At 36.3% G+C, this 23,232-nt stretch overlaps 5 protein-coding genes across 12 annotated transcripts; 3 read left to right on the top strand and 2 right to left on the bottom strand.

The window, feature by feature from the left end:
* The first annotated feature begins 15 nt into the window (after nt 1-15).
* Nucleotides 16-2,180, top strand: LOC105635230 (small nuclear ribonucleoprotein SmD3b). Its single transcript, XM_012218263.4, has 5 exons — nt 16-249; nt 1,209-1,261; nt 1,372-1,438; nt 1,534-1,590; nt 1,883-2,180. Exons 1-5 carry the CDS (start codon nt 91-93, stop codon nt 1,940-1,942), a joined length of 396 nt encoding a protein of 131 aa, XP_012073653.1. The 5' UTR covers nt 16-90; the 3' UTR covers nt 1,943-2,180.
* A 396-nt stretch (nt 2,181-2,576) lies between these two features.
* On the bottom strand, nt 2,577-8,425 carry LOC105635231 (BTB/POZ domain-containing protein). Of its 3 annotated transcripts, XM_012218264.4 has the most exons (13): nt 8,254-8,425; nt 6,815-7,689; nt 6,313-6,642; nt 5,832-6,062; nt 5,317-5,478; nt 4,731-4,943; nt 4,598-4,645; nt 4,389-4,441; nt 3,741-3,873; nt 3,583-3,657; nt 3,418-3,498; nt 2,996-3,064; nt 2,577-2,900 (listed from the first exon to the last, which is right to left on the bottom strand). In XM_012218264.4, exons 2-13 carry the CDS (start codon nt 7,613-7,615, stop codon nt 2,682-2,684), a joined length of 2,415 nt encoding a protein of 804 aa, XP_012073654.1. In that variant the 5' UTR covers nt 7,616-7,689; nt 8,254-8,425; the 3' UTR covers nt 2,577-2,681. The 3 variants fall into 3 exon arrangements, 2 of the variants coding, with proteins under 2 accessions (XP_012073654.1, XP_037493451.1); XM_037637523.2 differs by lacking the exons at nt 6,313-6,642; nt 8,254-8,425 and having other exon boundaries at nt 6,815-7,824; XR_002284465.3 differs by lacking the exons at nt 2,577-2,900; nt 2,996-3,064; nt 8,254-8,425 and having other exon boundaries at nt 3,464-3,498; nt 3,583-3,670; nt 6,815-7,829.
* A 339-nt stretch (nt 8,426-8,764) lies between these two features.
* On the bottom strand, nt 8,765-12,008 carry LOC105635229 (cyclin-B2-4). Its single transcript, XM_089725960.1, has 12 exons — nt 11,771-12,008; nt 11,546-11,606; nt 11,300-11,432; nt 10,996-11,052; nt 10,854-10,890; nt 10,593-10,751; nt 10,397-10,516; nt 10,121-10,210; nt 9,823-10,044; nt 9,624-9,722; nt 9,364-9,542; nt 8,765-9,279 (listed from the first exon to the last, which is right to left on the bottom strand). Exons 2-12 carry the CDS (start codon nt 11,598-11,600, stop codon nt 9,138-9,140), a joined length of 1,293 nt encoding a protein of 430 aa, XP_089582086.1. The 5' UTR covers nt 11,601-11,606; nt 11,771-12,008; the 3' UTR covers nt 8,765-9,137.
* Nucleotides 12,009-14,537: 2,529 nt separating this feature from the next.
* Nucleotides 14,538-18,908, top strand: PUB15 (Plant U-Box 15). The gene is made up of 4 exons (XM_012218469.4): nt 14,538-15,238; nt 15,325-15,441; nt 16,006-16,425; nt 16,629-18,908. Exons 1-4 carry the CDS (start codon nt 14,906-14,908, stop codon nt 17,673-17,675), a joined length of 1,917 nt encoding a protein of 638 aa, XP_012073859.1. The 5' UTR covers nt 14,538-14,905; the 3' UTR covers nt 17,676-18,908.
* Nucleotides 18,065-22,547, top strand: LOC105635228 (ubiquitin domain-containing protein DSK2a). Of its 6 annotated transcripts, XM_012218260.4 has the most exons (8): nt 18,065-18,472; nt 19,317-19,964; nt 20,768-20,937; nt 21,309-21,367; nt 21,580-21,608; nt 21,723-21,812; nt 21,909-22,014; nt 22,120-22,547. In XM_012218260.4, coding segments are annotated over exons 1-8 (1,371 nt in total). In that variant the 5' UTR covers nt 18,065-18,204; the 3' UTR covers nt 22,121-22,547. The 6 variants fall into 6 exon arrangements, 5 of the variants coding, with proteins under 5 accessions (XP_012073650.1, XP_020535473.1, XP_020535472.1 ...); XM_020679814.3 differs by having other exon boundaries at nt 20,780-20,937; nt 21,909-22,547; XM_020679813.3 differs by having other exon boundaries at nt 21,909-22,547.
* Nucleotides 22,548-23,232: the final 685 nt, after the last annotated feature.

Raw genomic sequence — 23,232 nt, 5'->3', positions numbered from 1 at the left:
AATATAAAGCCCACGACAGGGAAAAAACAGTGAGGTTGGGGTTAATTAGGGTTTTGCTCAGGGAGAGAGAGTAAAAGAGAAGAGCGAGCCATGAGCAGGAGCTTAGGGATACCGGTGAAGCTGCTACATGAGGCCTCTGGGCACGTAGTTACGGTGGAGCTTAAGAGCGGAGAGCTTTACAGAGGAAGCATGGTGGAGTGCGAGGATAATTGGAACTGCCAGCTCGAGAACATTACCTACACTGCTAAGGTACTGATATAGTTTCTCTTCTTCGTGTCTTCTTCTCTCCTATGCTACTTTCAATCTTCTTAGAACCCTAGATTTGTTTCCCGACAGTGAAATTATGACTTTGAAGATTAATGGATCTGGTGCTTTTAGTTATTAGTTCGGTTGAAATTTCTCCTAAACTTTGATTCAGTATTGAATCCATGACGTTTTGCTAGTGAGAATGGAAGAGGAAAATGAGAGCTTGATCCTAAAACTCTTCATCTGTGGCAGATGCTTGCTGACTAGCATTGGCTTTGTCTTTAATTAAGTGTATTCAAAATTTTCAATGTCTTTGTGTTATTTCTATAGTTTCTAAGTTGTTTTCCTTTTAATTTCCTTTCTTTTTTAAATATAACATAGCGAAGGCTTCTTTGATAATTATGTATTTCACTGTGATCTTCAAATTGTCTGTCAATTTGATCCTGAAATCACAGAGGAAAGTTGATATCAAGAGGCTTGAACTTCTAACTTATATGTATTAGGTTTATTGAATCTTTACATCCTCATTCTTGTCCTTGAAAAAAAAGTAGAAAATAACATGTAGAAAATAAGATGGCCTGCTGATTTATTTACATGTCCCATGACGTTGGTTATGATATAGATACCTGAAAATTCCTATAACTTCTTTACCTACTGGTGATTTGGTTAATAATTTGATTTTAATGTCCATCCCTGATTTTGATATAAAGAGATATGCAAGTGAGTGTTTAAAAGAGCTATGATACACTTACAATTTGGTTGTCTACATTGTCTATCTTGCAATATTAGCTTGAATTCAGATGGAAATTTTTCATGCGGACTGAGCTACGGTTATTTAAATAAATATGGAAAGATAACTGTTTGGATGTTTTTTTCGGATGCTTTGGGTTTGAGTTTGACTAATTGGCTTTCCTTCATCTCTGTCCTTGTTTTGTTGCTAAAGTTTCTGTGCTTCTCTGCAGGATGGGAAGATCTCACAGCTCGAGCATGTTTTTATAAGAGGCAGCAAAGTGAGGTATCTTTGTCAAATTTCTTTAATAGAGAATCTCAATTGCTCGAGAGATTTTGTTTACTACTCACAAGATGTCTGTTCTCATTTCAAAATAATATGAATTTTTGAAACAGGTTTATGGTCATACCAGATATGTTAAAGAATGCTCCTATGTTCAAGCGGCTGGATGCTAGAATCAAGGTACTCCAATTGCAAGTGATTAATTTTTTGTTTTCTATTTAAAATCAATACGTACCATATGATTACTAATATGTATTTTCTTTTTTACAATGAAGGGTAAGAGCACATCACTTGGAGTTGGCCGGGGTAGATCTGTTCAATTGCGAGCTAAAGTAAGTTCTTTTCATTTTGGATATGTGCTTTTTGGGTTTTGCTATTCTCTCATCTTTCTAACCTCTGGGCCAAAAACACCCTTATACTATTATAATCATAAATTTCAATGTGTAATTATCTGATCTACATTTGTATGTAATATAACACAAAAAAGCCCAACATGTGAATTGTCACTTGCTTCTCTCCTGAGTAGGCTGATGCATGGGGAAGCATAGTAGGAGTTCCATGCTCCTATCCCTCTTCTGTTGTGTGATTGGAGGTTACCTGTCCTAACCTTATCTTATTGTGCAGGCTCAAGCTGCTGGCCGCGCAGCACCTGGTAGAGGCGCTGTACCACCAGTGAGGAGGTGATGCTTGCCTATGGTGTGATTTAGAGCTATTCTATATCTCAGTTGCCTAAGTAATCAATTAGGATCCCTGCACTTGCTATCCTCAAACTCGGTGTAATTTTTGTAATGGGAAGAAATGGAATCTATCATTGCCTGGAATGTAAGTGACTGTCATATACTTGTACGAATGAATGTAGTTGACTTGAATATCTATCCGTTTCTATATGCCAAATGTCTGCAGTGCGAATCATGTTTGTGCATGTTCTTTTAGTTGTTGACTTTGATTTCCTATGTGATAGTAATGCATAGACCATGTTGTTCCGAAGTTTTTTCTGCACAATCTTTCTGGCTTCTCTTGGTGTCAGAAAAGCCTAGGCTCCTGGTGTGAAGTTGTGAATGAAACAAAAAAAAAAAAAAAAAGGAGATGATCATAGTTATTGAGGGTTGTATTTAATTTTCATGAGAATGTTCTCAGGCTAGATGGTATTGGCAAAAAACAATTTCCCAGTCTCCAAACTATATCATATCCATAATAATTTTGGCAAGTTAGCATGTTATTGCTTTCCTCGTACCCATCTCTGAGGCGAGTCTATTCATACTTCAAAATTGACTCGACGATTATTAACTCAAAGAAGAAAGAGAGATGGTCAACACGATTTGTTCAAACGAGAAACAAAAATTTACGAACTCCATCTTTGGACGTTTAGGAACTGTACATGATGAAATTTATTGACCAACTAATGACAAGGAAATTCATGAAATTAACGGAAATAGCCATAGAGTTCCAAGTAGCAGATGCAAAGATTCCAGGGATTGGAGGCATCCGTGGTAGGCCCAGTCAGAAGAACCCTAAAGTATCTGAACGGCAGAAGGGAATTAGGCCCAGTTATGGGCCATGATGCGAACTGACCGCGCTTGCATATTGTTCGGTCGTCTTCATGTACTCTCAAGTCGGTCCAAGTCGTCCCATCAAGCGAACCCTGAAATTTAATCCACATAATTATTTCATCATCGATTGATAAAAGCATTTAGAGAAAGATCCTGTACATATATAACAGGACAAAGTTCATTTTACCTGGAAATTCCAAAATCTTACATAGGCTCTTGATCCATCTTGTCTCAGGGAGTAAAAGTTGCACATTAGCTGCATTAACATTTGGGAACATGTGATTTACAATGAGGAATTCTCTTACCCGTATGTTCACGATCTCATTTGGGGTAGGCTCCACTTGTGTGGTGGGAGCCACTCATGCTAGTGAAATTGAGTGTGTTCATACACCCAGATTAGGCTAAAAATCTTCTTAGAAGAAGAAAGATAAGACAATGATGTCTCATGGTGTAAATATGGGTGTCTTCTCTATCATGCAAACAAGTAGACTATAAACAACTTATTATTAGAATATTTACCATTTCAATTCCTTTTCTTTTTTTTTTTTTCTTTTCTGAAACCTGATAAATCAAAAGATTTGTAACCAGGGACCAGGAATAGGAACAAACCTGATGATCCTGGCCAATGTCAACCATCCACCATGCACATTTATTCCCATCTTCCATCCTAGGCCCAGCAAAAGATGTTCCCTGGTGGATAAAAACAGGGTTTTTGTTTAACCATAATGAAACTCATAATGAGCAAATAATTTACAGATGCACAAGCTAAACTACCTGGTAAGTTCTTGATACCAAGACCTTGGGATCAGTGAATCTTGAAGTCGGACTGCTAGCTGTAATAGTGATTCTCTGAAACTTGCAACTAACAGGATAAGGCACTGCATCAAATTTGTTCTGCTCATTTATTATAAAAAGAATGCCAAAAGGCTCACCTTAGCCAGCACAGGATTAACCCACTGGTGCTCCCCATAAGATGTACCAGCAAAGTGCAAAACTCCATTGCTGTCACCATCACATATGTACTGAAGCTCCTTATAACTAGATCGTCTATGTTGAAACCGTATGCTGAAAAGGACAGACCATGTTAACTATGACTTCATAAAGCCAAATATCACCATGAAAAAGTATAATCAAAGTAACAAATAAGTCAAATACATTTACAATATGATTGTAACACATGCCCACCAGCTATCATGAAAGCGATTCATAAAGCCAAAACAACATCAAGGGCTTTAATAGCAGTAGACTTTTTCCCTTTTACATCAGAAAAACATGGTTAAGCAAATTCTACAGATTTACAGAAAATTTCTCAAATATTGCTGTATGCAATATATTTAAGAGATTTTTGATAAACAACAATTATTTGCCAACATGAAGAATTTTGAATGAATCATTCATCGAGGTAGCCATATTGAGGTATCCAGCAACTTATGCATTTTAAAATGAAATTCCACTCTTAGGACAGCAGGTGAAGTAAAACAAAAAGGCACATAACTATATTCAGATTCAGATGGCTGGTTCACCCTTCTTTTACCAAATAAAAAACACATTAAAAGATGACAATACTTGCAGATGTTTACTTTTGTTCTGCCCTTGCCAATCCAAATTCCAAATAATTGATACCCTCCCTCACCTGCAATATTAACATAGAACAAAATTAATGAGGAGTGGGATGGGGTTTTTTTTTTTTTTTTTTTTTTTTTGGGGGGGGGGGGGGGGGGAGGGGAAAGAAAGGTTCCATATAGCACATGTTCAAGGACTGTATTCTCCAAAAAGAAGCATAACTTACAAGATTATCAAAAATGGGAATATGCTTGCAAAGATTGCTCTGCGCCAGCTGCAAAATAATATCACAATCTCATAATCATACTTCTAATATACCGGTGTATAGTCTCTCCACATCCAATCCAAAGTCTATATACCTTCTCAAGCAAGTGATATGGCAGCAATTGAAACCGAACAAATGGCAATAAGTTTTCAAGAGATTGAAGCCTGTCTTGGAAAATGAGGTCAGGAGTTGAAATTGACATTAGCTCATCTACCGTCTCCCACCCATACAACTCCTTAGCTCTCATGCACCACATCAAAATTGCATTGAGAACTCTTTCTTCTGAAGTTACTGTTAGATCTTGATGCTGCAAAACCCACAATATGTTATACGATTATCAACATCCCAAGGGAAGAAAGCTAATCAAGACATGACCATATGATTAGAGTCCAACCCCTTAAGTGAGAAATGGAGGTATATTTGCTTCAAATATTCAACAATTCAATGTCCATACTATCTAGTTAAGGAACTAACTACTTTTATCTGGCCAGTAAATCACCTAAACCCCCTCCAATTTCTTTACAACTCACTAGCAAACAGGAGAGTAGTAAATCATTTCCTACCACTGACTCAACTCTTTAAGCACGTAATTCTAGAGGAAGCATACGGAATTCATATATTTAATTTAATCTTCAACAAATCTCACTCTCAAAGTAACACTTCGGATAGAGACTACCCACCTGAATTATACTGCTAATTGTTGTCTCATCTAGCAAGATGAAGTCAAGGCTTGCAGTTGTACAATAGTCGAAGTGTGTTGCAAATTTTCTCTTGCAGGTTTCTTCAATGAGTTTACATGATGGAATTGATGAAACCGCAAGCAGGATTGGACATACTGAGTCCTGCATCAAAGTTCAAGAGTTAGCTCCTAAAGCAATATCTCAATTAACTTCCGAAATTTGTCTGCTTCGTCGTCCATTAAACTTGTGCATAATACAAAAATTGTTGTTGTATGACCTTCTTCCATTAGGAGAACTCCAACCCTGCATATAATATGTACATGAAAGGTATCAATATCTTATGATTCGATATCAGAAAAGGGCTCTTCTTTTGTTTTCAGAAGTCCGAAACCGCAAGTCACTTCTCCGTTCTTTTAATTCTAGTCAACAAAAAGCATTTCACAACAGCAAACACAATAATTATTCTGACAAAAAATTATTGGATTAGATTCTTTGGCAAGATAAAGCTTCACTACCTCCATGAGACATTCTAAAAGCGTCTTGCAGCATTCCTGATAAAGAAGAGAGACCCCAAACTTGTCTGCCAATAACAGAAGCTGGAGTAACAAGTTTCCAAAATCCATTGTATCTTCTATACTGATATCCCCACTATACATGAAGTCAAGCATTATCTTAAATGCTGCTGCTGAGACATCACTTAAGTAGACCTCTGCGGAACTACTCTCTCTCATTCCATTTGTGAACATCTGCATTGCAACAATTTTCTTCAGAAGATCAATTTATTTGCAAAAAAAATAAGAATTAAAATAAAAACCAAAGACATCATAAAAACCTTCACAGCCAACCTGCAATACAAACGTCGGCAGCAGATAATGACATGTATGCAATATTGTAAGGTCAACAAGTAAAATAATTAAAAGATTATTTATCCAAATGCTCCTTAAAGCATTCAGGATGTGAAGGAGACAATAAAACAAAGTAGTCAAGATGATTCACCTTTGAAAATGGGACACTCCATAAACTTAGAATGACTTTATGAGGCTGAGCAACAAGACCATGACCCTCAATATAAATGTTCAGATCACTGTACTCCCCAGCTGAATGCAAATTTTTGAGTTTTTGCACATTGATGGGTAGTCCAAAGGGGAAGGTCGTACAACAATGAGGCCTAGAATTTGGATGTGATAATTCCACATTCTTGCCAGAATCAAACAACTTTTTATTCAGTTTAAACCGTTCCACAGTTTCTTCACACTGCTTCGCTAGTGACGTCACTTCAAACCGAAGGCTCAAAGCCCACAATGAACCAAGTTGTGACTCTAAAATCTAAATTGAAGTTGGAAAGGGAAAAAAAAAGTGAGACAAATAGGTTCAAAAGACAACCTAAGTGAATCTTGCAACAAGCATTCAAAAAAGGAACAAAGATGAAAAGAAAAACAAAGCAGAGTGATTACAACAAATAACGTTTAAAGCTGGAAATAGAGAAAGAAAATGATACCTGGGTACGGCCCGTGTAGATAAACTGAAGAAGTGAATGGAGAATGGGATAGGACACATCCTGAAGCTGAACAACATCTTCATTTGAAGAACTCAAAGGAAAATTACCAGATGCTTGCACGATAACCTTGTGAACTGGAACAGGCCTTTCATCTTCACCAACAATAAAACACATATCAGATAATTCCCAACTCTCCAGGAAATTTTCAAGCCCCCATTTCTCATAATCCATTAGTTCATTGTCCAAATACTCTCCGCCATCATCCTTGTCCTCATATTCTCCAGAATCAACTTGCTTCCACAGTAACACGTGATTATGTGGCAATGGCAACACATTGACATTTCTATAGCCAACATGTTTATCCCAGCTACTAAGTCCAACATATCGAACACTGCAATTTGGACTGGAATCAAGCCACTGAAATACAAGATTCTGAAAAGGGTATCTTCCCTTACCAATACTAATTAAACCATCATAAAGACATATCCAGTAACTTTGAAAAGCTGAAGAGCAGCAAAGTCCAATACCTTCTGCATCAACCACAGTTTTCCCATCCACCTCAATTTTTAATCTCCGATTCCTATGACTCCCAAGAATCACAGTATAATGAGGACTATTATCCCTCTTATAATGATAGTGCTGGCTTCCCACATTCTCCCTAAACACTATAGTGACATCGTTATGAGCAAAAGCATCAAAGGCCACGCAACCTCTTCCTGCTTCCCGGAATTTCAAATCCTTCCTCCAAGCACACTGAAATGGTGCTACTGTGAGGAATTTTTTCTCCTTCTCTCCTATCATATCTCCTTAATCCTTATTAAAGGATTAGCAAAATACTAGTAGCAGCCTAATATACGAAGTAAGAACCACCTTACCTGGAAAGAAAGGACAGGCTCATCAATAAAAAGGACAAAGGTTTCACAAAACAGCATAGAATTGAAGACCCTTCAGATTCTAACCCAATTAACTGGTTTAGAAAATTTAAGGGCTATATAAAGTAAACCCATCAGCGTCAAGAGAAAACCCCACCACCCAACCATGACCTTAGTAGCAGAAGCTGAGTTTGCAGTATCGTAATCGGTCGAATAAAGCCAAACCGCAAATGAAATATCGCTATCTGAGAAGAACCCAGAAAGTGCCAGAGTCCACCCAACTTGACAAAAAATCTTAACCCACAAAACAACTTTAAGGTGTCAATCAGAAAATAGCATCAATCCTACGCCACAATCTTATCCAAGGACAATAATAGTACAAAATATCTCTGGAATAAAAAATAAAAATAAAAAGACTACACATAAAATTGAACACGAAAACACAAATCCCAGAAAATAGCAAAAAACAATGAAAAGACTACGAAATTGCAATCCAAAAATATCGAGCAGGATTGAACTAAAAAATGAAAAGCCATTAATCAGGGTGGGAGTCTATTTTCTTGTTACCTGAGAGAATATTCAAAAGGGGTCCATCTCCGTCTCTATCAACAAGTTGAACACGTTATATGAAGTCGGACGGAAAGATGAGTAGTATTTCTTTCAATCAAATTTTGAAAAGGAAACAACGAGACGCGTACGCATTTGGGTAAACAATAAATAGAAACAGATATTTACAGAAAATTGCAATTTGCGAGACTAATATTGTGTCTAATGGAGATGGTATTATAGTGTCAGTTGCACAGAGGCTAGCACGTGGCAGCTTTCGCACGTATCTGTATCTGGATCCCGACACATCACGCTTTACTTTTAATTAAATCATCTCTGACAAAGTCCATCTTGGGATATTAGGCAAAGATATTACGCAAAGTTTTTCAGTGGCATTTGATTAAACAACTGTCGGTCCGCTTTTGTTTTTTAATGAAACGACATGGCGTATGCTGTTGTCGGCTATGTAGTGCTCTTAACATGAAAATTTTACAAGCATAAATGGGAAATGTTCTTGACAAGAAAACATATGTACTCTCAAAAGCTAAAGATTATTTTATTCTTAGAGAAAAGAGAAACAACCCATCTTCCCTCTGCACAACATCTTTTCTATGTTCACAATCACAATCTTCAAATACAATTTAATTTTAATAAAGGAAAATGGAAATCAAAGAACTAAAACACAAGCTCAAAATATGTTCATGGATAAATGACACCTCTCCCAGGGGCAACTTAAGTTGCTATGTCACAAGCTCAATATATGTTCATGGATAAATGACACCTCTCCCAGGGGCAACTTCAGTTGCTATGTCACACCCCACCCAATCCCCAATCCAATCCCCAATTTGCTTGAACGAGAAGTTAGTTTCTTTATGTTAATTTCATCTTCTGACTTCCCCCCCGCTTCAGAATCTAGCCAGTAGAAAGTTAGCAGGCTCACTTTTAGCAGCATAGCCAAATCTGGATGTACTGTACTTCCTGTGTACACCTGTAAGCTTCCCTGTTGCGGCATTCTGATGGAAGGTAACCATAAGCCTTGAACATTCCCTGTAAAAGTCCCAGGAACCAATCTTACCAATGTATGAAAATAAACTATTGTAAGGTTCTACTAGTGATGCCAGAAATACTTACAGAAGTTGCTCTTCTGAGTAGTTAGTATAACACTCATTAGTCTTGCTCCATTGTCTAGTTCCATCAAGAGCACACTGGGCAGTGTAAATTGCAGCAGCAGCTAGCAGAGATGGTGGAAACTTGAGCGTGTCATATTCAACTAGGCAAAGTTCGATCATGAAGAATGATAGAAGCTCAAGCTGCAAGAAAAGCAAGATTGGAACTTACTACCAGGTTACAAAATAAAGTTGAAACACATGTATGTGCAGTTATTAACAAACCTTCTTGTCAGATTGGGCAGCTTTGAGGAACCTTCTCATAAACACATATGGAGTTGGAACAGATAGATTAAACTGTAGAGCGTTAACCATCAACTTCTCCTGCAGGGCAATAGTAACATATCATACATCCAAATTCTAACACCAGTTCCTGCAGAATATTTAAATGAGGAATCATAAATTACTTTGATTAAAAATGTACCATGTGAAGCACTTCTTTTCTGCTGTAGGCCTTATCAGAAATCAGAATTAGATCTTCCACAACAGGAACTGATACTTCTTCATATTTGCATGCAAGAAGCATGGCTGTCACCCCAACAAGCTGAAGTTTCTTTCTCGCTACTGAATGAACCGCTAAAAATCTATCAATGAGATTGACAGTAAGATATAATGTCTCATCCATCAATTCAAACTTGTAGTGCACCTGTTAAATCCATTAGTTTAGTCAGGAATTCAGATATCAACAATGAATCAGTCGTGACTAAAAGTACAGTTTATACCTCAATCAACCAGTCAATTAGGATGCCTCTCATCCTTTCATTAATGTCAAATTGTTGTGTCATATAGTTTGGTGAGACACATGAGGATTTCTGCATGTCGAAAAATTGTAACACAAGTTCAGCAAATGAACTGCAATTTCCGCTTGATTTTCCATTTATCAGAAAGCAAATCCCCAACAGAAACCAACATTATCCAATATGAAGGATCCAGGAGAACTTTCCCCTCACCAACATGTTTCAAATGAAATGATATCTTCCAGTTGGATTCAACCTTACCTCTGCTTTCTTATAGAAAGCGTATAAATCATCAATGTATTCGACCACTGCAAGTGGATTTTTCTTATCACAGAGATCTATATCAACCATTTCATCAACATCTTCCATTTCAACCTCATCCTGCAGAAACCAAACCAATGATGCCACTCTCCCCATATGAGGAATAATAATAATAACAATAAGCTATTTTGGATACCATGCGATCAATCTCTTCCAGCATTGCTTCTGTGTGTTGCACAAACATGGGCGCAGAGAAATCATCAGACGCCTTATAGTCCTCTGCATCTATTATGTTACAATCCTCCGACTCACTTGAAATTGGGACAGAAATAGCTGTTGCTTGTTTCTTGGTTTCCTGCCAATAAATTAGTCGTTTCAATTTTATCATATCTATCCCAACCAAGGTGTCAACAATAAACTAAGGTCTTCAGATGCAGAAAAGAAGAAAGTAAGGTACCTCTGGCTGCTTGTTAGCTAACTGGGCAGCAAACTTCCTAGGAACATAAAAAATATTGGGGAAAACTACTTTAGAAAATCAATTTTAGGATTCAAAATGATCATCTTCAGAGTTAAAGAAGAAAAAAAGGGTATGGACTTACCTGGTAATTGGTCGATGCACTGGAATTGGAGGGTTCTTGCCACAGATTGTCTGTTTCCTAAATGAAGGGGGTAAAAAGAAAAAAAAATGTCAAAATGGCAATGGAACTTCGTTCTTTTTGATTGATGCATTAACAGAAGAAAAAACAAAAGGAAAAAAAAAAGGAACTCTCCCTTGAACTTTTGACTAACGCATCTCATGTTAGAAGGTATTATACTTCCTTAAAAATCTTTTTTTTTTTCCTTTTTTCTTTTCTTTTTTTTTGCCAGCAAACAAACAGGGGACTGTAATTCTTAGAAACTTACTCTGATAAGCCTCTTTTGCTGGATGCACAAGGGTAAGGTGGAGCTCCAATAACGTTCCTATTGATGTTGCTCAACGCCCTGCGGTTGTTTCCGGTCGCCGCAGTGAACTTCCCAACTCCGGCACGTAAACCCCCTAAAAATGCAACATCTTGACCATCAGTTTCTTGTGTTAGGGCTTAAGAGTTATGATCATCGGATATCAGGCCATAAGAGACTCGGTAATAATGCGAATCCGTTTTCGATTACCTTGAACATTAACGGGTCCGATCACACCCGGGTTATTCTCGTCTGATCCAGCCATTATCGTCTGTCAAAATACAAAATTTAAACTGCATCATAATTCAGAACCACCCAATATCAGTGAAGAACAACACATATCGATTTGTTCAAGCACAAATTAAAGGAAACATGAAACTTGTATCAAGAACTAACATCAAGAGTTAAAACCCAGATCATAAAATCTTAACCCACCTTCTTATTCAAGAATCCTGTTAGGTTTCTCTACCTATTTGATTGAAAGAACTTCAAATTCAAAATCAGAGTCGTGTCCCTTCAAATGCGAATCGAAGAGAGAGAGACTGTTCAAAAGAACTCCATTAAAGCCCCAGTAATGGAGTATAACCTCTCTCTCTCGGATTCTCTAAGTTTGGGGTTTATGCAGAAAAAGGATAATGGAAGAGAAAAAAAAAAATGAACTGTGTGAGCGAAATTGAGACGCAAACGGCGGATATATGTCTGCAGATACCCTTCTGAAATTTTAAAACTAACGGCTAGTAAATTATGACCGTCGGATCTCTCAGATCGAAAAGTCGCGTTCTACTGTGTACTCTCAACGGTTACCCAGCATGTGCTTTTAAAAATTTGCTATGCTGCCGTGTATTATTATTATTATTATTATTATTATTATTTGTATAAAATTATTCTTATAATAAAGCAAAGGTTGCCCTACTAAATTCTTCTGGACAACAAGCCTTCCCTTTAAATTGGGCTCCTACCCTAATTTCTCTAAATTTTGCAAATAATAGGAATTAAATTAATAGGAATTAGTTGAATGAAGTACTAACTTTTAGGGGATAATTTCAAAATAAAAATTATTAAAATTATTGACAAGTAATACATAGTTCTAATGATAAAATTGATACTTAAAAATTATCGTATCGTTATAAATTCAATTTTTAAAATTACGTTTTTATAAACTTGTAATTCTACCTTAAAAAAGTTTTATAACACATCCAAAATGTCATAAAATATTAAGTAACTTTTAATACTTAACATCCTACCATTTAAAATGTAAAATCTAGGCATGAAAATTTAAAATATTACATGTCTTCTTTTACATCTAAATTTCGGTATTTACTCCATAAAATATTACAAACATAAATATTTATTTATTATAGATAATTAATATTTTTATAGTTATAATTCAAATTACCATATGATTTTTAACTATAGTCCACACATAATAATTTTTTTTTTTCAAAAATAAAAATAAAAATTACCCTACTCGATTAGAGTTTTTTTTACTTATCTATTAAATTGGTCAGTTTGCATTTTTGTTTTTATTTTTATTAACAGCAAAATTCCTTTCAAAAACTTTCTGACTCTGTAGTTATATCGTTGCCGTATAATATTTCCGTTTCCATAAAGTAGTACCATGCGCTCTTCCGCATTATAGATCGCCGCTGCTGTTGTTCTTACTCGTAGAGTCTGACTCTGTAGTCTCTATCGCCACGTGGATTTGTGAAGATCGTTTTAGAATGACACGTGGATAAAACCTTGACATACTTGGACTGAGCCCATCTCTAAACAAATGGAAATTACCTACGACAAATAAGGCCCACCTAGATTTTCAGCCAGGAGATTGTGGATGAATCAACGGTTAAAACAACTGCTCGCATCAAATTGATGATGAACTCGGAATACGTAATTATTACTCTAACTTTCCTTTTTCTTTTTTCAATTTGTCCCACTTAAACGGTTAGTTACAGTACAGTCTTCAATAATCTGAACACTAGAACAGTCTCGTGACACGGAGAGCTGGCTCTCTGGCAGACTGGCACCGCCAAACTTCGTAGTAAAAATAAAAAAAAAATAATAATAAGAAAGTTCAATTTACTTTCTTCGAAGAGGAGAGAGTACAGACTGTAATTATTTGTAATAAGTGGTTAATTAAATATTATTAGAAAAATTAGAAATCAAAAAATACCATTAAAGCATTAATTAAAAATAGCCTTGAATTCTGTCGTTTTGGCAACCATCTTGACTGTATTCAAACTTCATTTCTTTAGTATTCTTTTCCCCTCTTTTTTGTTGGTGTTGATTCTTTTTTTAATTTTTACTCTATTTGAAGCGTATACGGAAGCGTTGATGTCGGAAACTCGAAAACATGTGATTTTTTTTTTTTCGAATTTTAGAAGAGAAATTCGAATCTAAATTTATTATCAGATTGTATATATGTATTTACTATTAAGTTATATTTTAATATATCGTAAACATGTGATTGTTAATTATACTGAACAATTTCTTATTCTGAGGTGAACATTTAATTAATTAATTATAGAACCATTCTTAGTGAGTGGCTCGTCCTGTACTTCTTAAGTACAAGAAAAGTTTAATTACTAATTAAGAATAATAAAGAACTGCCAATCAAAATAATAAGAACAATAAAATAAAGAATCTACATGAAACTTTTTAATATATGTTATCAAGTAGTATCAAATGTTCTTGATTTCCAATGTTGTCCATATTAATAATTATCATTAAAATATAATACAATCAAATTTATTTAGTGATTGAGTGTTAATCTCACATCATAGGTGATGAATGATTTTTAACTTATTATTTTTAAATATTTTTAATTTATACAAAATGAATTAAGTAAATAACGGTACGAGAAATATACGTTTTATTTTCAAATAGATATTTAAAGATACAATAGTCATAATTAAGTATTACTCGCAAACTAGGAAAAGTCGATTATATAAATCATTTGTTCTAATATCCAATATATTTAAAATAATAGCAATTAAAAGTAGAATACAATGAAAAGTTATATATCTAAAAATAATTATTACAAGTAATTAAAAATAGATTTTTTTTTTTAATTCAATCATAAGTTGAAGTTTAAATCATTGTGATTGTTCCCTTAAAGAAGAAAAAAAAAATGTGATGGTGGACAAATTTTTCTAGAGGAACAATGGTGGAAATTTTAGTGAGAAAGAAAAAAGGAAATGAAAAAACACAAATTCCCAAAAAAACAAATGGTGTCTTAAAACCGCTAAAAGATTTCCAATCTGTGCCAAGATGTCCGTTACGAAGTAACTAACTTTCAAATTAGTATCTAGCTAATTTGAGAACCATAAGCCCGGAAAGCCCGCGAAGAGCTTGAAATCCATCAAAGAAACAGGCAATAGTAGAATTCATGAAGATTAGGGTTAGGGTTTCGATCTCTGCAAGTTCATCTTCCCTCGTCCACATTAATTTTGGAATTGCATTTTTCTCTTCATAAAATTAAAAGAATCCAAATCAAATTCCCTACATTTATACATAACCAAAGCCCTGGAAGCTTCTACATTTCTCAGTTCAAATAGCAGGCAGTGATTGGCCATGGGTGGAGAAGGAGAAGAAAACTTGGGTGGAGGAGGAGATGGATTTGAATCGAATGAATCAAGCCCACGAGGTGAAACTGATCTTATTCAAGAAATAACGAGCCTGGTTGAATCAGTTGCTCAGCTTGGAGATTACCGAAGATCGCATAGGAAAGACTGCTTTGGCCTAGTTAGGCGAATGAAACTTCTGTTGCCATTAGTAGAGGAGATCAGGGACTTCAGTGGACCAATTGGCAGCAAGGGCATTACTTGTTTGTGTAATTTGAAGAAGGCGTTTATTATGGCAAAGAGGCTGCTCAAAGTGTGCAATGAGGGAAGCAAGATTCATCTGGTTAGAATTTTTGAATTTTGAAGAATTTTCCTTTTCCCCCCTTTCTTCCGGGCATTAATTTATACTCTGATCTATTTTTATCTCAGTCTGTGGAGAGCGAGGCTATTATGATGAGATTTCGCGCAGTGAATGAAAGACTGTGCCATGCTCTAGAAAGTGTGCCTTTTGATGAACTCGGGATTTCTGATGAGGTTAAAGAACAGGTATATATGTCCCTTCATAAATTTTTTCATTTCAATACAAGATTATTTTTTTCTTTTTCTTTTTGGTGTGTGAAAATTGTCTAGCTTTTGTGCTCTAACTAACAATTGATGCTGAAAATTGCTGCTTCTGCACATTCCATATCAGTCCTTTTTTTTTTTTTTTTTTAATTTAATCAACGAGGAAAGTAAGAGGAAAAGCTTAGGTCATTTCTATTAGTATTTCTTAACCTTGCAGTGAATTATTTCATCGCTACTGGTGCCATTTTCCAGATTCCTATCGCAAGAATTCGAAACATATTTGTTTTTACAATCTTCCTTAACACAAGCTAATTTTTGATAGAGAAAAATAAATTTAAGTTCTTTCTCTTTTTTTTTCTGAAATAATATAAGCCTCTATAGAGGTGTAACCGTTGTTGGATGGAGTGAAAATGAATGTTGCAGGGAAATGAAGTCTTAACCTGAAGTTTTTTAGCAGCATCATTTCATTTACATTTCTGCAAGTTTTTTCTTTGTATTAATTAATATCATAAAAATGCATCAAGTCATATTCACATTGTTTATCAGGTAGAGCTCATGCGAGTGCACCTTAGACGAGCAAAGGGAAGAACAGATACTCAGGATATAGAACTCGCCATGGACATGATGGTGGTACTATCCAAAGAGGATGACAGGAATGCTGACATTGCTATATTAGAAAGGCTAGCCAAAAAGCTGGATTTACACACTGTTGATGACCTGAATAATGAAACTTTAGCCATAAGAAATCTAGTTAAAGAAAGAGGCCCTAATGGAGATAACGTTGAGCAAATAATTGATCTTTTGAACAAATTCAAACAGGTTATAGGAATGGAAATAACCGATGTTCTACATAATCCTGTTATCCCTAAATTGCAGAAGTGCGCATCTGTAGTCATTCCTCATGAATTCCTCTGCCCGATCACACTAGAAATAATGACAGATCCAGTTATTGTTGCTTCTGGACAGGTAATTCCTCATGTTCCACAAGGAAATTCTCAAGAATTTCGGTTCTTGGAATCAGCTTTAGAACTTTTAAGACCTATATATGTATATAGTAGACAAAGTTTAATGATCAATTGTCTCCTTTGAATTTATCTATTTGACTTATTTTTCTAAATACTGAGGAAGTAATTTATGATTTTTTTTTCTCTCTTTGTGATCCACCATAGACTTATGAGCGGGAAAGCATACAGAAATGGTTTCATTCCAATCACCGGACCTGCCCAAAGACAAGACAAACTCTGGCTCATTTATCAGTTGCACCAAACTTCGCTCTTAAAAACCTTATCTTGCAATGGTGTGAGGAGAACAAATTTTTCCTCCCCAACAAAAATAACAATGCTTCTTCTGAGAACTCTGGGCCTGCTGAGGATATATACTCTCTGGTTAATGATCTATCTTCTAATCATTTGGAACTGCAAAGAAAGGCTGTGAGAAAGATTCGCATGCTCTCAAAAGAGAATCCGGAAAACAGAATCTTGATTGCCACCAATGGAGGTATACGGCCACTAGTTCGGATTCTTTCCTACCCAGACTCTAAACTCCAAGAGCACGCAGTAACAGCTCTGTTAAACTTATCAATTGATGAGACCAACAAGAGATATATAGCTGATGAAGGAGCCATTCCAGCTATCATAGAAGTTCTGCAGAATGGAAGTACTGAGGCTAGAGAGAACTCTGCAGCAGCTTTGTTCAGCTTATCAATGCTAGATGATAACAAAATAGCTGTGGGCTTATCTAATGGGATTCCACCATTAGTGTTCTTGTTAAAGCATGGGACAGTAAGAGGTAAAAAAGATGCTGCCACTGCATTATTTAACTTATCTCTCAACCATTCTAACAAGGGGAGAGCCATAGATGCTGGCATTATTCCACCTTTGCTCCAATTGCTGAATGACAAAAACTTGGGTATGGTTGATGAAGCCCTCTCCATTTTTTTACTTCTAGTATCACATCCAGAAGGGCGAAGCGCGATAGGGCAATTATCTTTCATTGAAATCCTTGTAGAATTTATTAAAGATGGCACCTCCAAGAACAAGGAATGTGCAACATCAGTTCTTCTTGAGTTGGGATCAAACAACTCATCTTTCATACTTGCAGCACTTCAATTTGGTGTATACGAGCATTTAGTAGAGTTAAAAAATAGTGGAACCAATAGAGCTCAGAGAAAGGCAAATGCTCTTTTACAACTTATGACCAAGACTGAGCAAATTTGATAGGATATGATTAAATCCAATCTTCTACCTCTCTTTTTGACCATTGATTACATATCTTCATATTCTTGTTATTTTCACACTATGTACATTGATTCTGTGCCTTTTGTTTTCCTTTCCTTTTTTTTTTTTTTTCTCTGAAAGAGCTTGGTACTATCTACTGTAAATTGATTTAGCACAGGCTAATTATCCAATATTTTGTACATTTTTGTTAACATAAGAAACAGTGAGGAGTTAAAAGAATTCTGTCCACTAAGCTTGGTACACATTTAACGGTGACACGGAAACGATGTCGTTCTCAAGATGCTGGGGGCGATTATCCTCTAAGGTCATTTTGTAATTTTTGCATTGCGCCTTCCTAGTTGCCCGTTTTGTCGTGGAGTTATAGTACAGTGGCGCGCGCATTTGTAATGTATAGCCATAGTACATTGCTTGCTTCTCCGTGTAAATCCTCACCCATTTACTCGTCAGAATCCGCTCGATTCTTATTTGAGACAGTGCTTGTAAATCTCTCTCTGTATCGCGACCTAGAATGAGGTTTAGGAAGTGTTATAGTATGGGCGCAGCCGGAGGAAATTTGGACGGCGAATCATCGGTTTCTGGTGCAGGATCCGTAAAAAGAGTCTCAATCAGTATCCAATGCTCTGACGGGTCCAAGTTTACGGTGCTAACTGGATTCGAATCCACCGTTGAGGAATTCAAAGTAGTCATTGCTCAGAAATGCGATGTGCCAGCTAAACAGCAACGCTTGATTTACAATGGCCGAATCCTGAAGGACGATCAAAACCTAGCTAGTTACGGTGCGCGCTTTCTTTTATTTCCTTTAACGAGCAGAGGAATGAAGTGTGTGTCTCCGGTTTGATCCTATGTGCTTTTTTTTCCAGATTGCTGAAATTGTAGTGGCTAAATTAGAATTACAAAATCGGCGTCGTAGACAAATTACCTGTCCTGTAGCATCTCTGTCGCTGTGAAACGAGCAGGAGGACAAATTGATTTAGGTTTTTTTTCTTAATTTAGAAGACACGAAAAAATCAGCAATTATAACTAAGCCAGTTGAATTATGCACTTTGATATATTGTCGATCAGGGAAATTCATTTAGAAAGAGAGAGAAATTCTTGATGTCCTCCCAAATGTGTTCGTTCAAGGCGATAAAATGGAAGAAAAAAAGTTGAAGCGTTTTTCAGTAAATCCTAACAGTATGTTAGTTATAACTGTAAGAAATATATATTTTGGATTCTATTGCCACTGATTGTCAACCCGTTCTGGATATTTTTATTTGGTCTCTTAGACTTTGAGAAGAAGCTGTCTGTTGAAGGAACGTCTATGTGTGGAACTGTTTCGTTGTGGCTGGGTTCCTCTGTGCACTTCTACTTGTCCACGCTATTTAGCAAATTGCACTGAACTGTTTGTCTCACATTGTTCATTTAATGGTATATTTGAGCTTTTGTATTTTCCTGTGAATTGAACTTCAATAGCAAGTTGACATTGAGAAATATAAGCGTGTGGGTTGGTCTAAGTTTCAGTAACTTCCTTTACACAGTGGGATATAGTGGGAAAATAGTAGGTCCAAGTTCAAAAACTTTTCTATTTTGTATATAATCTATTCTGAAGAACTGATAATTCATTGATATTGATTTATACAGGTTTGCAGGAAAAGCATGCTGTTCATATGATTCGCAGTTTTGTGTCAGATTCACCAACTAGTGTCATTGGAAATGCCAATCCAGGTGTTGGAGGTCTGAACCACAACAACAGTCCAGGTGATTTGGGAGCATCACCATTCCCTATACTCGGTGTTAATGAGTTTGATGGACAAGGAGCCTCTGACTTTGATACGGAACTTTCTCGATTCGAGCAAATGCAGAATCCTAACTTTTTGGATGGCATATTATCAGGAACACCTGCTTTTGAGAGCCTAATGAATGATCCATACGTGATTCAATGCATGATGATGAGCAATCCTCTGACACGTGAATTCGTGGACTGGAACCCTAAATTTTCTCACGTACTGAATGATCATATAGGTCTCCAACAACGAATAATGGAAATGACCAGGAACCCTGAACTAATAAGGGAGATCATCCATTGTGACAGTTTCATGAGCAACTATGAATCTACGGAGGGATTGAACATGCTTAGGCCAATGCATCACAATGTGCAGGAGCCAATTCTTAATGCAACACCTGTTGCCAGGGAGACTGGAAATCACTCAGCTGTAAACCCATTTACAGCTCTTCTCAGAAGACGTGGAAGGGGTCATCCATTTGCCAATCTATGGACACAATCTACAGGTATGCTTTCACCCTTCAACATGCTTTAGACTGAAACACTGGGTAACTGACGAATGAATCTGCAAATTCTTATTTTTGAACTTGAGAGCTTTGAAGATAATTATATGTTCAGAAACACATCTCTGCATATTTAAACATTCATTCAAAACTGTTGCATGCTCTTCCCACCCCCCACCCCCCCCCCCCCCCCCCCCGCCCCCTCTTCTCTCTTTTAAACTAAAGATTTGTGTATGTTTGACTGTTAAACATTAGATACCGAGTATGATTCTTCTATGGACTGTGGTTTGTCAATTTTCTGAAGTACTGAATTTCTATGATGTCATATATCACCTTCCTAATGGTGATTTTCAAGTGTGAAATGTTTGTTCACTTACTAATGCTGGGTTCCAGTGATGTTTTTAGAACAGCAAACTCTTGTCCATTTCTGGCTGCAGCACAATTTTGGGCATGTTCTATTAGTCAGATTGTGTCTTAGTGTTTCACAGGATTGGAGTTAAGATTATATTCAATTGTGTGTTGGTACAGTGGAAGCTTATCTGAGATTGGAGAGGTTAGGAAAATGCTTCCAGCAGAAGTGGTGGGACAAAAATCTGAGCTGTTGCCTTGGGAAATCTTTTACCTTAATTGTTCTTGGCATGCTCTTTCCTGAAACTCTTACCATTTGGTTATGATTGTCAGAACCTTGAAAAGTCCGTTAAACATTCAGTTCATGCTGAAATTTTAAGAAACAGCTATTCCTTCTCCTTTGTTTACTTCATAAAGTACGGCTGGAGTTGGATGTTTATCGTTATCCCTAATTTTAGGTTTGGATCCAGCAAATGATGGTATTCAGACAAATACAACTATAGGAGCATATCCCACTAGGGCTGAAACAGGGCCTGCCACCAATGATGTGCTGGATTCTTTTCGACTGAGTCAGTTCGTGGGTAATCCCATACAAAGCTTCCTTTCTGATCTGGATGTGACAAACCAGGTATCTAACTATCTACTACGTTGTTTATGCTGACCAGTTATAGACTTCCTTCCCGAGGGTTTGGCATTGAGCTCAAATTGTTTGATTGTTTCTAGAGGCTAGATGGTTGCTTGATTATGATCCTCAATTAAGTTCAAGTCCTTAATTGCTGGTCCATCTCTCTTTGCCTAAGAAATAATTGATGCAGGGATATTTAAGTTTTTTTATTTGGCATATTTTCTGCCAGAAGATTGGTTGAACAGCTTTCTATGCGTGATGTATCGACTTCCTAACCTAGCTTTTGTTCTTAACGTTCAAGTGATTCACAGTTATTGCCTCCTGACTTTCTGTCGCATTATATTATAAAAATAAAATTCTCTTCCTTTTTGCAGCAAGAACTGCCTTTTGAACGATATTCTTTCTCTCTGCTTACTGAGCAGCAATCAACCCCGTAAGTTCCTTTCCATGCATTTCATATCTCCTGTATTTTTTTCTTGTGTGGAAAACATGTGTAGATATAATGTTTTTATTCCTTTGTTTTTTATGCAAGTAAAATACATACAAGTAAAAATTGTGATTTTCTTACTATCCTGAGAATTTTTATTTGTTTTCACATCATGTGGAGGAATTCTTTAGTTTGATTATTCCGTTGGTTTACCATAGGGGACAGTGTCGTACCTCTGGAGCAACAGGTATTTGGAAATGATTAGCCAACTGGCCCTACCCTCCCCGGAGAAAAATTTACCAACATGAACATGTTATCACTCATTTCATGATGATGATGTCTTGAAGAACTTTGACTGCAGGAAACCCAAATAGTGCAGCAGTGAATTCATTGGCCGACTTGTTTAATTCAGTTGGTTCCGTCAGTCGGACTGTTTCTAACACCGCAAGTGGTTTGTTTTGACACTTGCTTGTGTCATTCTCCATTACAATCACTTTATTGGAGCTAATATTATCTTCCAATTCCTATTAATTGGTCCCTTTTGTAGTTCCACGAGAGCAAGTCTGTAACGCACAGGAAAACATTCAAGCACTGAGAGCCACTGCAGGACACATTCATGCTGCTGTGGAAATACTTTTGCAGAATATTATCTGGTTTACTTTGCTCTCTCCCCCACATTTTTCTTCAGAAAGAGAGATTTATTTAATTTGCTTTTACAAAAATCAAGTTAGGATGTATTAATGTTAATATGTTTGCAGATCTGGGTCCGAGAGACTTGCTCTCCACTATGAGCAGTTGGAATTATTAGATGGGACCAAAATAATTGAAGGATCAACTCTTTGTGGATTGGACCGGAGAGTTCATAATGGGACCAACCAACCAACCAATACGAAACCTAAACAAAAAAGGCAGATCACTATCACATGCCACGTTTCTTCTTAAATCTCGCAAGTAATAATCAACTGTGCGACTTGTTAAATACGATAAAGTTTGACAAATAAATGCGCATTAGCTCAAATTACCGATCAATCACGATCCTAATCCTAGCCCTAGTTCTACCACACGACCAAAGTTAAAAATCAAGGCAGCAACCCGTTTATTACGCTAACGAGCCAGTCGATTGTTGGTTTGTGTCGTTTCAAAGATTGAGATAGAGACATTTGATATGCTTGAATTGAATGAGAAATGACCGAAGCATTAGAAATGATGTCTTATATTTATCAAATTGCCACGTGATTGAGCTATTAGTGAACACGGTATTTTTTGCCTTAAATATTTTATAATCTCATAAGTCTTACTAGTAAGTTTGAAAATTCTTCAATATAAAGAATATTCCTTTTTATATTATTGATTCCTAGCTATTCTTCCTTTCTGTAATTTTTTGAATTTTATCTAAAACTAAAGTATATGCTATTTTTCTTTTACATCACAGCTATCTCTAGTATATAGGATTAGCCTAATTTTATTTACGTCGGCAAATCAATAAGGGAAATTATTTCAACGGATTTTTCTATATTCACGAAAATTTAACACTCAATATTTTGATTAAGAGAGCTGTATCCTTTCCATATGCTATTTGATATGTTGGAAAAAAAATTTAAAAAATTAGAGGGATAAGTTCCAATTTTAATATTTGCACCGCTATATTCTACTTATTAAATTATTGAATACAAAAATATAAATATTTTCATCCATGCCCATGAATAAGTACCAACTCCCAACTCTCTTCATACTGCCCGCTGCTTCCATGAATTTGCAAATAACTCTCGTGTCCGTATGCTATGCAACTGCCAAAAACTTCAATTAACATAAAAGCTGTCAACCAGTAATCAATTAACATAAAAACTTCAATTTATTTTTACGTAGGGAAA

Source organism: Jatropha curcas, chromosome 9 (assembly GCF_041381405.1).
Source record: "Jatropha curcas cultivar XTBG-Jc1 chromosome 9, XTBG_Jcur_1.0, whole genome shotgun sequence".
Classification (NCBI taxonomy): Eukaryota; Viridiplantae; Streptophyta; class Magnoliopsida; order Malpighiales; family Euphorbiaceae; genus Jatropha; species Jatropha curcas.
The sequence above is the reverse complement of the archived record's forward strand: the minus strand, read 5'-3'. Positions and strand labels throughout refer to the sequence as shown.

Coding starts and splice junctions, on each gene's coding strand:
- LOC105635230 (XM_012218263.4), top strand. CDS start 91: ATGAGCAGGAGCTTAGGGATACCGGTGAAGCTGCTACATGAGGCCTCT. Junction 250..1,208: donor ACATTACCTACACTGCTAAG/GTACTGATATAG, acceptor GCTTCTCTGCAG/GATGGGAAGATCTCACAGCT. Junction 1,591..1,882: donor CTGTTCAATTGCGAGCTAAA/GTAAGTTCTTTT, acceptor CTTATTGTGCAG/GCTCAAGCTGCTGGCCGCGC.
- LOC105635231 (XM_012218264.4), bottom strand. CDS start 7,615: ATGATAGGAGAGAAGGAGAAAAAATTCCTCACAGTAGCACCATTTCAG. Junction 5,479..5,831: donor TTTTAGAATGTCTCATGGAG/GTAGTGAAGCTT, acceptor ACTTTGATGCAG/GACTCAGTATGTCCAATCCT. Junction 4,646..4,730: donor CATATCACTTGCTTGAGAAG/GTATATAGACTT, acceptor ATTATTTTGCAG/CTGGCGCAGAGCAATCTTTG.
- LOC105635229 (XM_089725960.1), bottom strand. CDS start 11,600: ATGGCTGGATCAGACGAGAATAACCCGGGTGTGATCGGACCCGTTAAT. Junction 10,891..10,995: donor GTGCATCGACCAATTACCAG/GTAAGTCCATAC, acceptor TTATGTTCCTAG/GAAGTTTGCTGCCCAGTTAG. Junction 10,517..10,592: donor TGGAAGAGATTGATCGCATG/GTATCCAAAATA, acceptor TGGTTTCTGCAG/GATGAGGTTGAAATGGAAGA.
- PUB15 (XM_012218469.4), top strand. CDS start 14,906: ATGGGTGGAGAAGGAGAAGAAAACTTGGGTGGAGGAGGAGATGGATTT. Junction 15,239..15,324: donor AGGGAAGCAAGATTCATCTG/GTTAGAATTTTT, acceptor TTTTTATCTCAG/TCTGTGGAGAGCGAGGCTAT. Junction 16,426..16,628: donor TTATTGTTGCTTCTGGACAG/GTAATTCCTCAT, acceptor GATCCACCATAG/ACTTATGAGCGGGAAAGCAT.
- LOC105635228 (XM_020679813.3), top strand. CDS start 18,205: ATGAGGTTTAGGAAGTGTTATAGTATGGGCGCAGCCGGAGGAAATTTG. Junction 20,938..21,308: donor ATCTGGATGTGACAAACCAG/GTATCTAACTAT, acceptor TCCTTTTTGCAG/CAAGAACTGCCTTTTGAACG. Junction 21,609..21,722: donor TCGTACCTCTGGAGCAACAG/GTATTTGGAAAT, acceptor CTTTGACTGCAG/GAAACCCAAATAGTGCAGCA.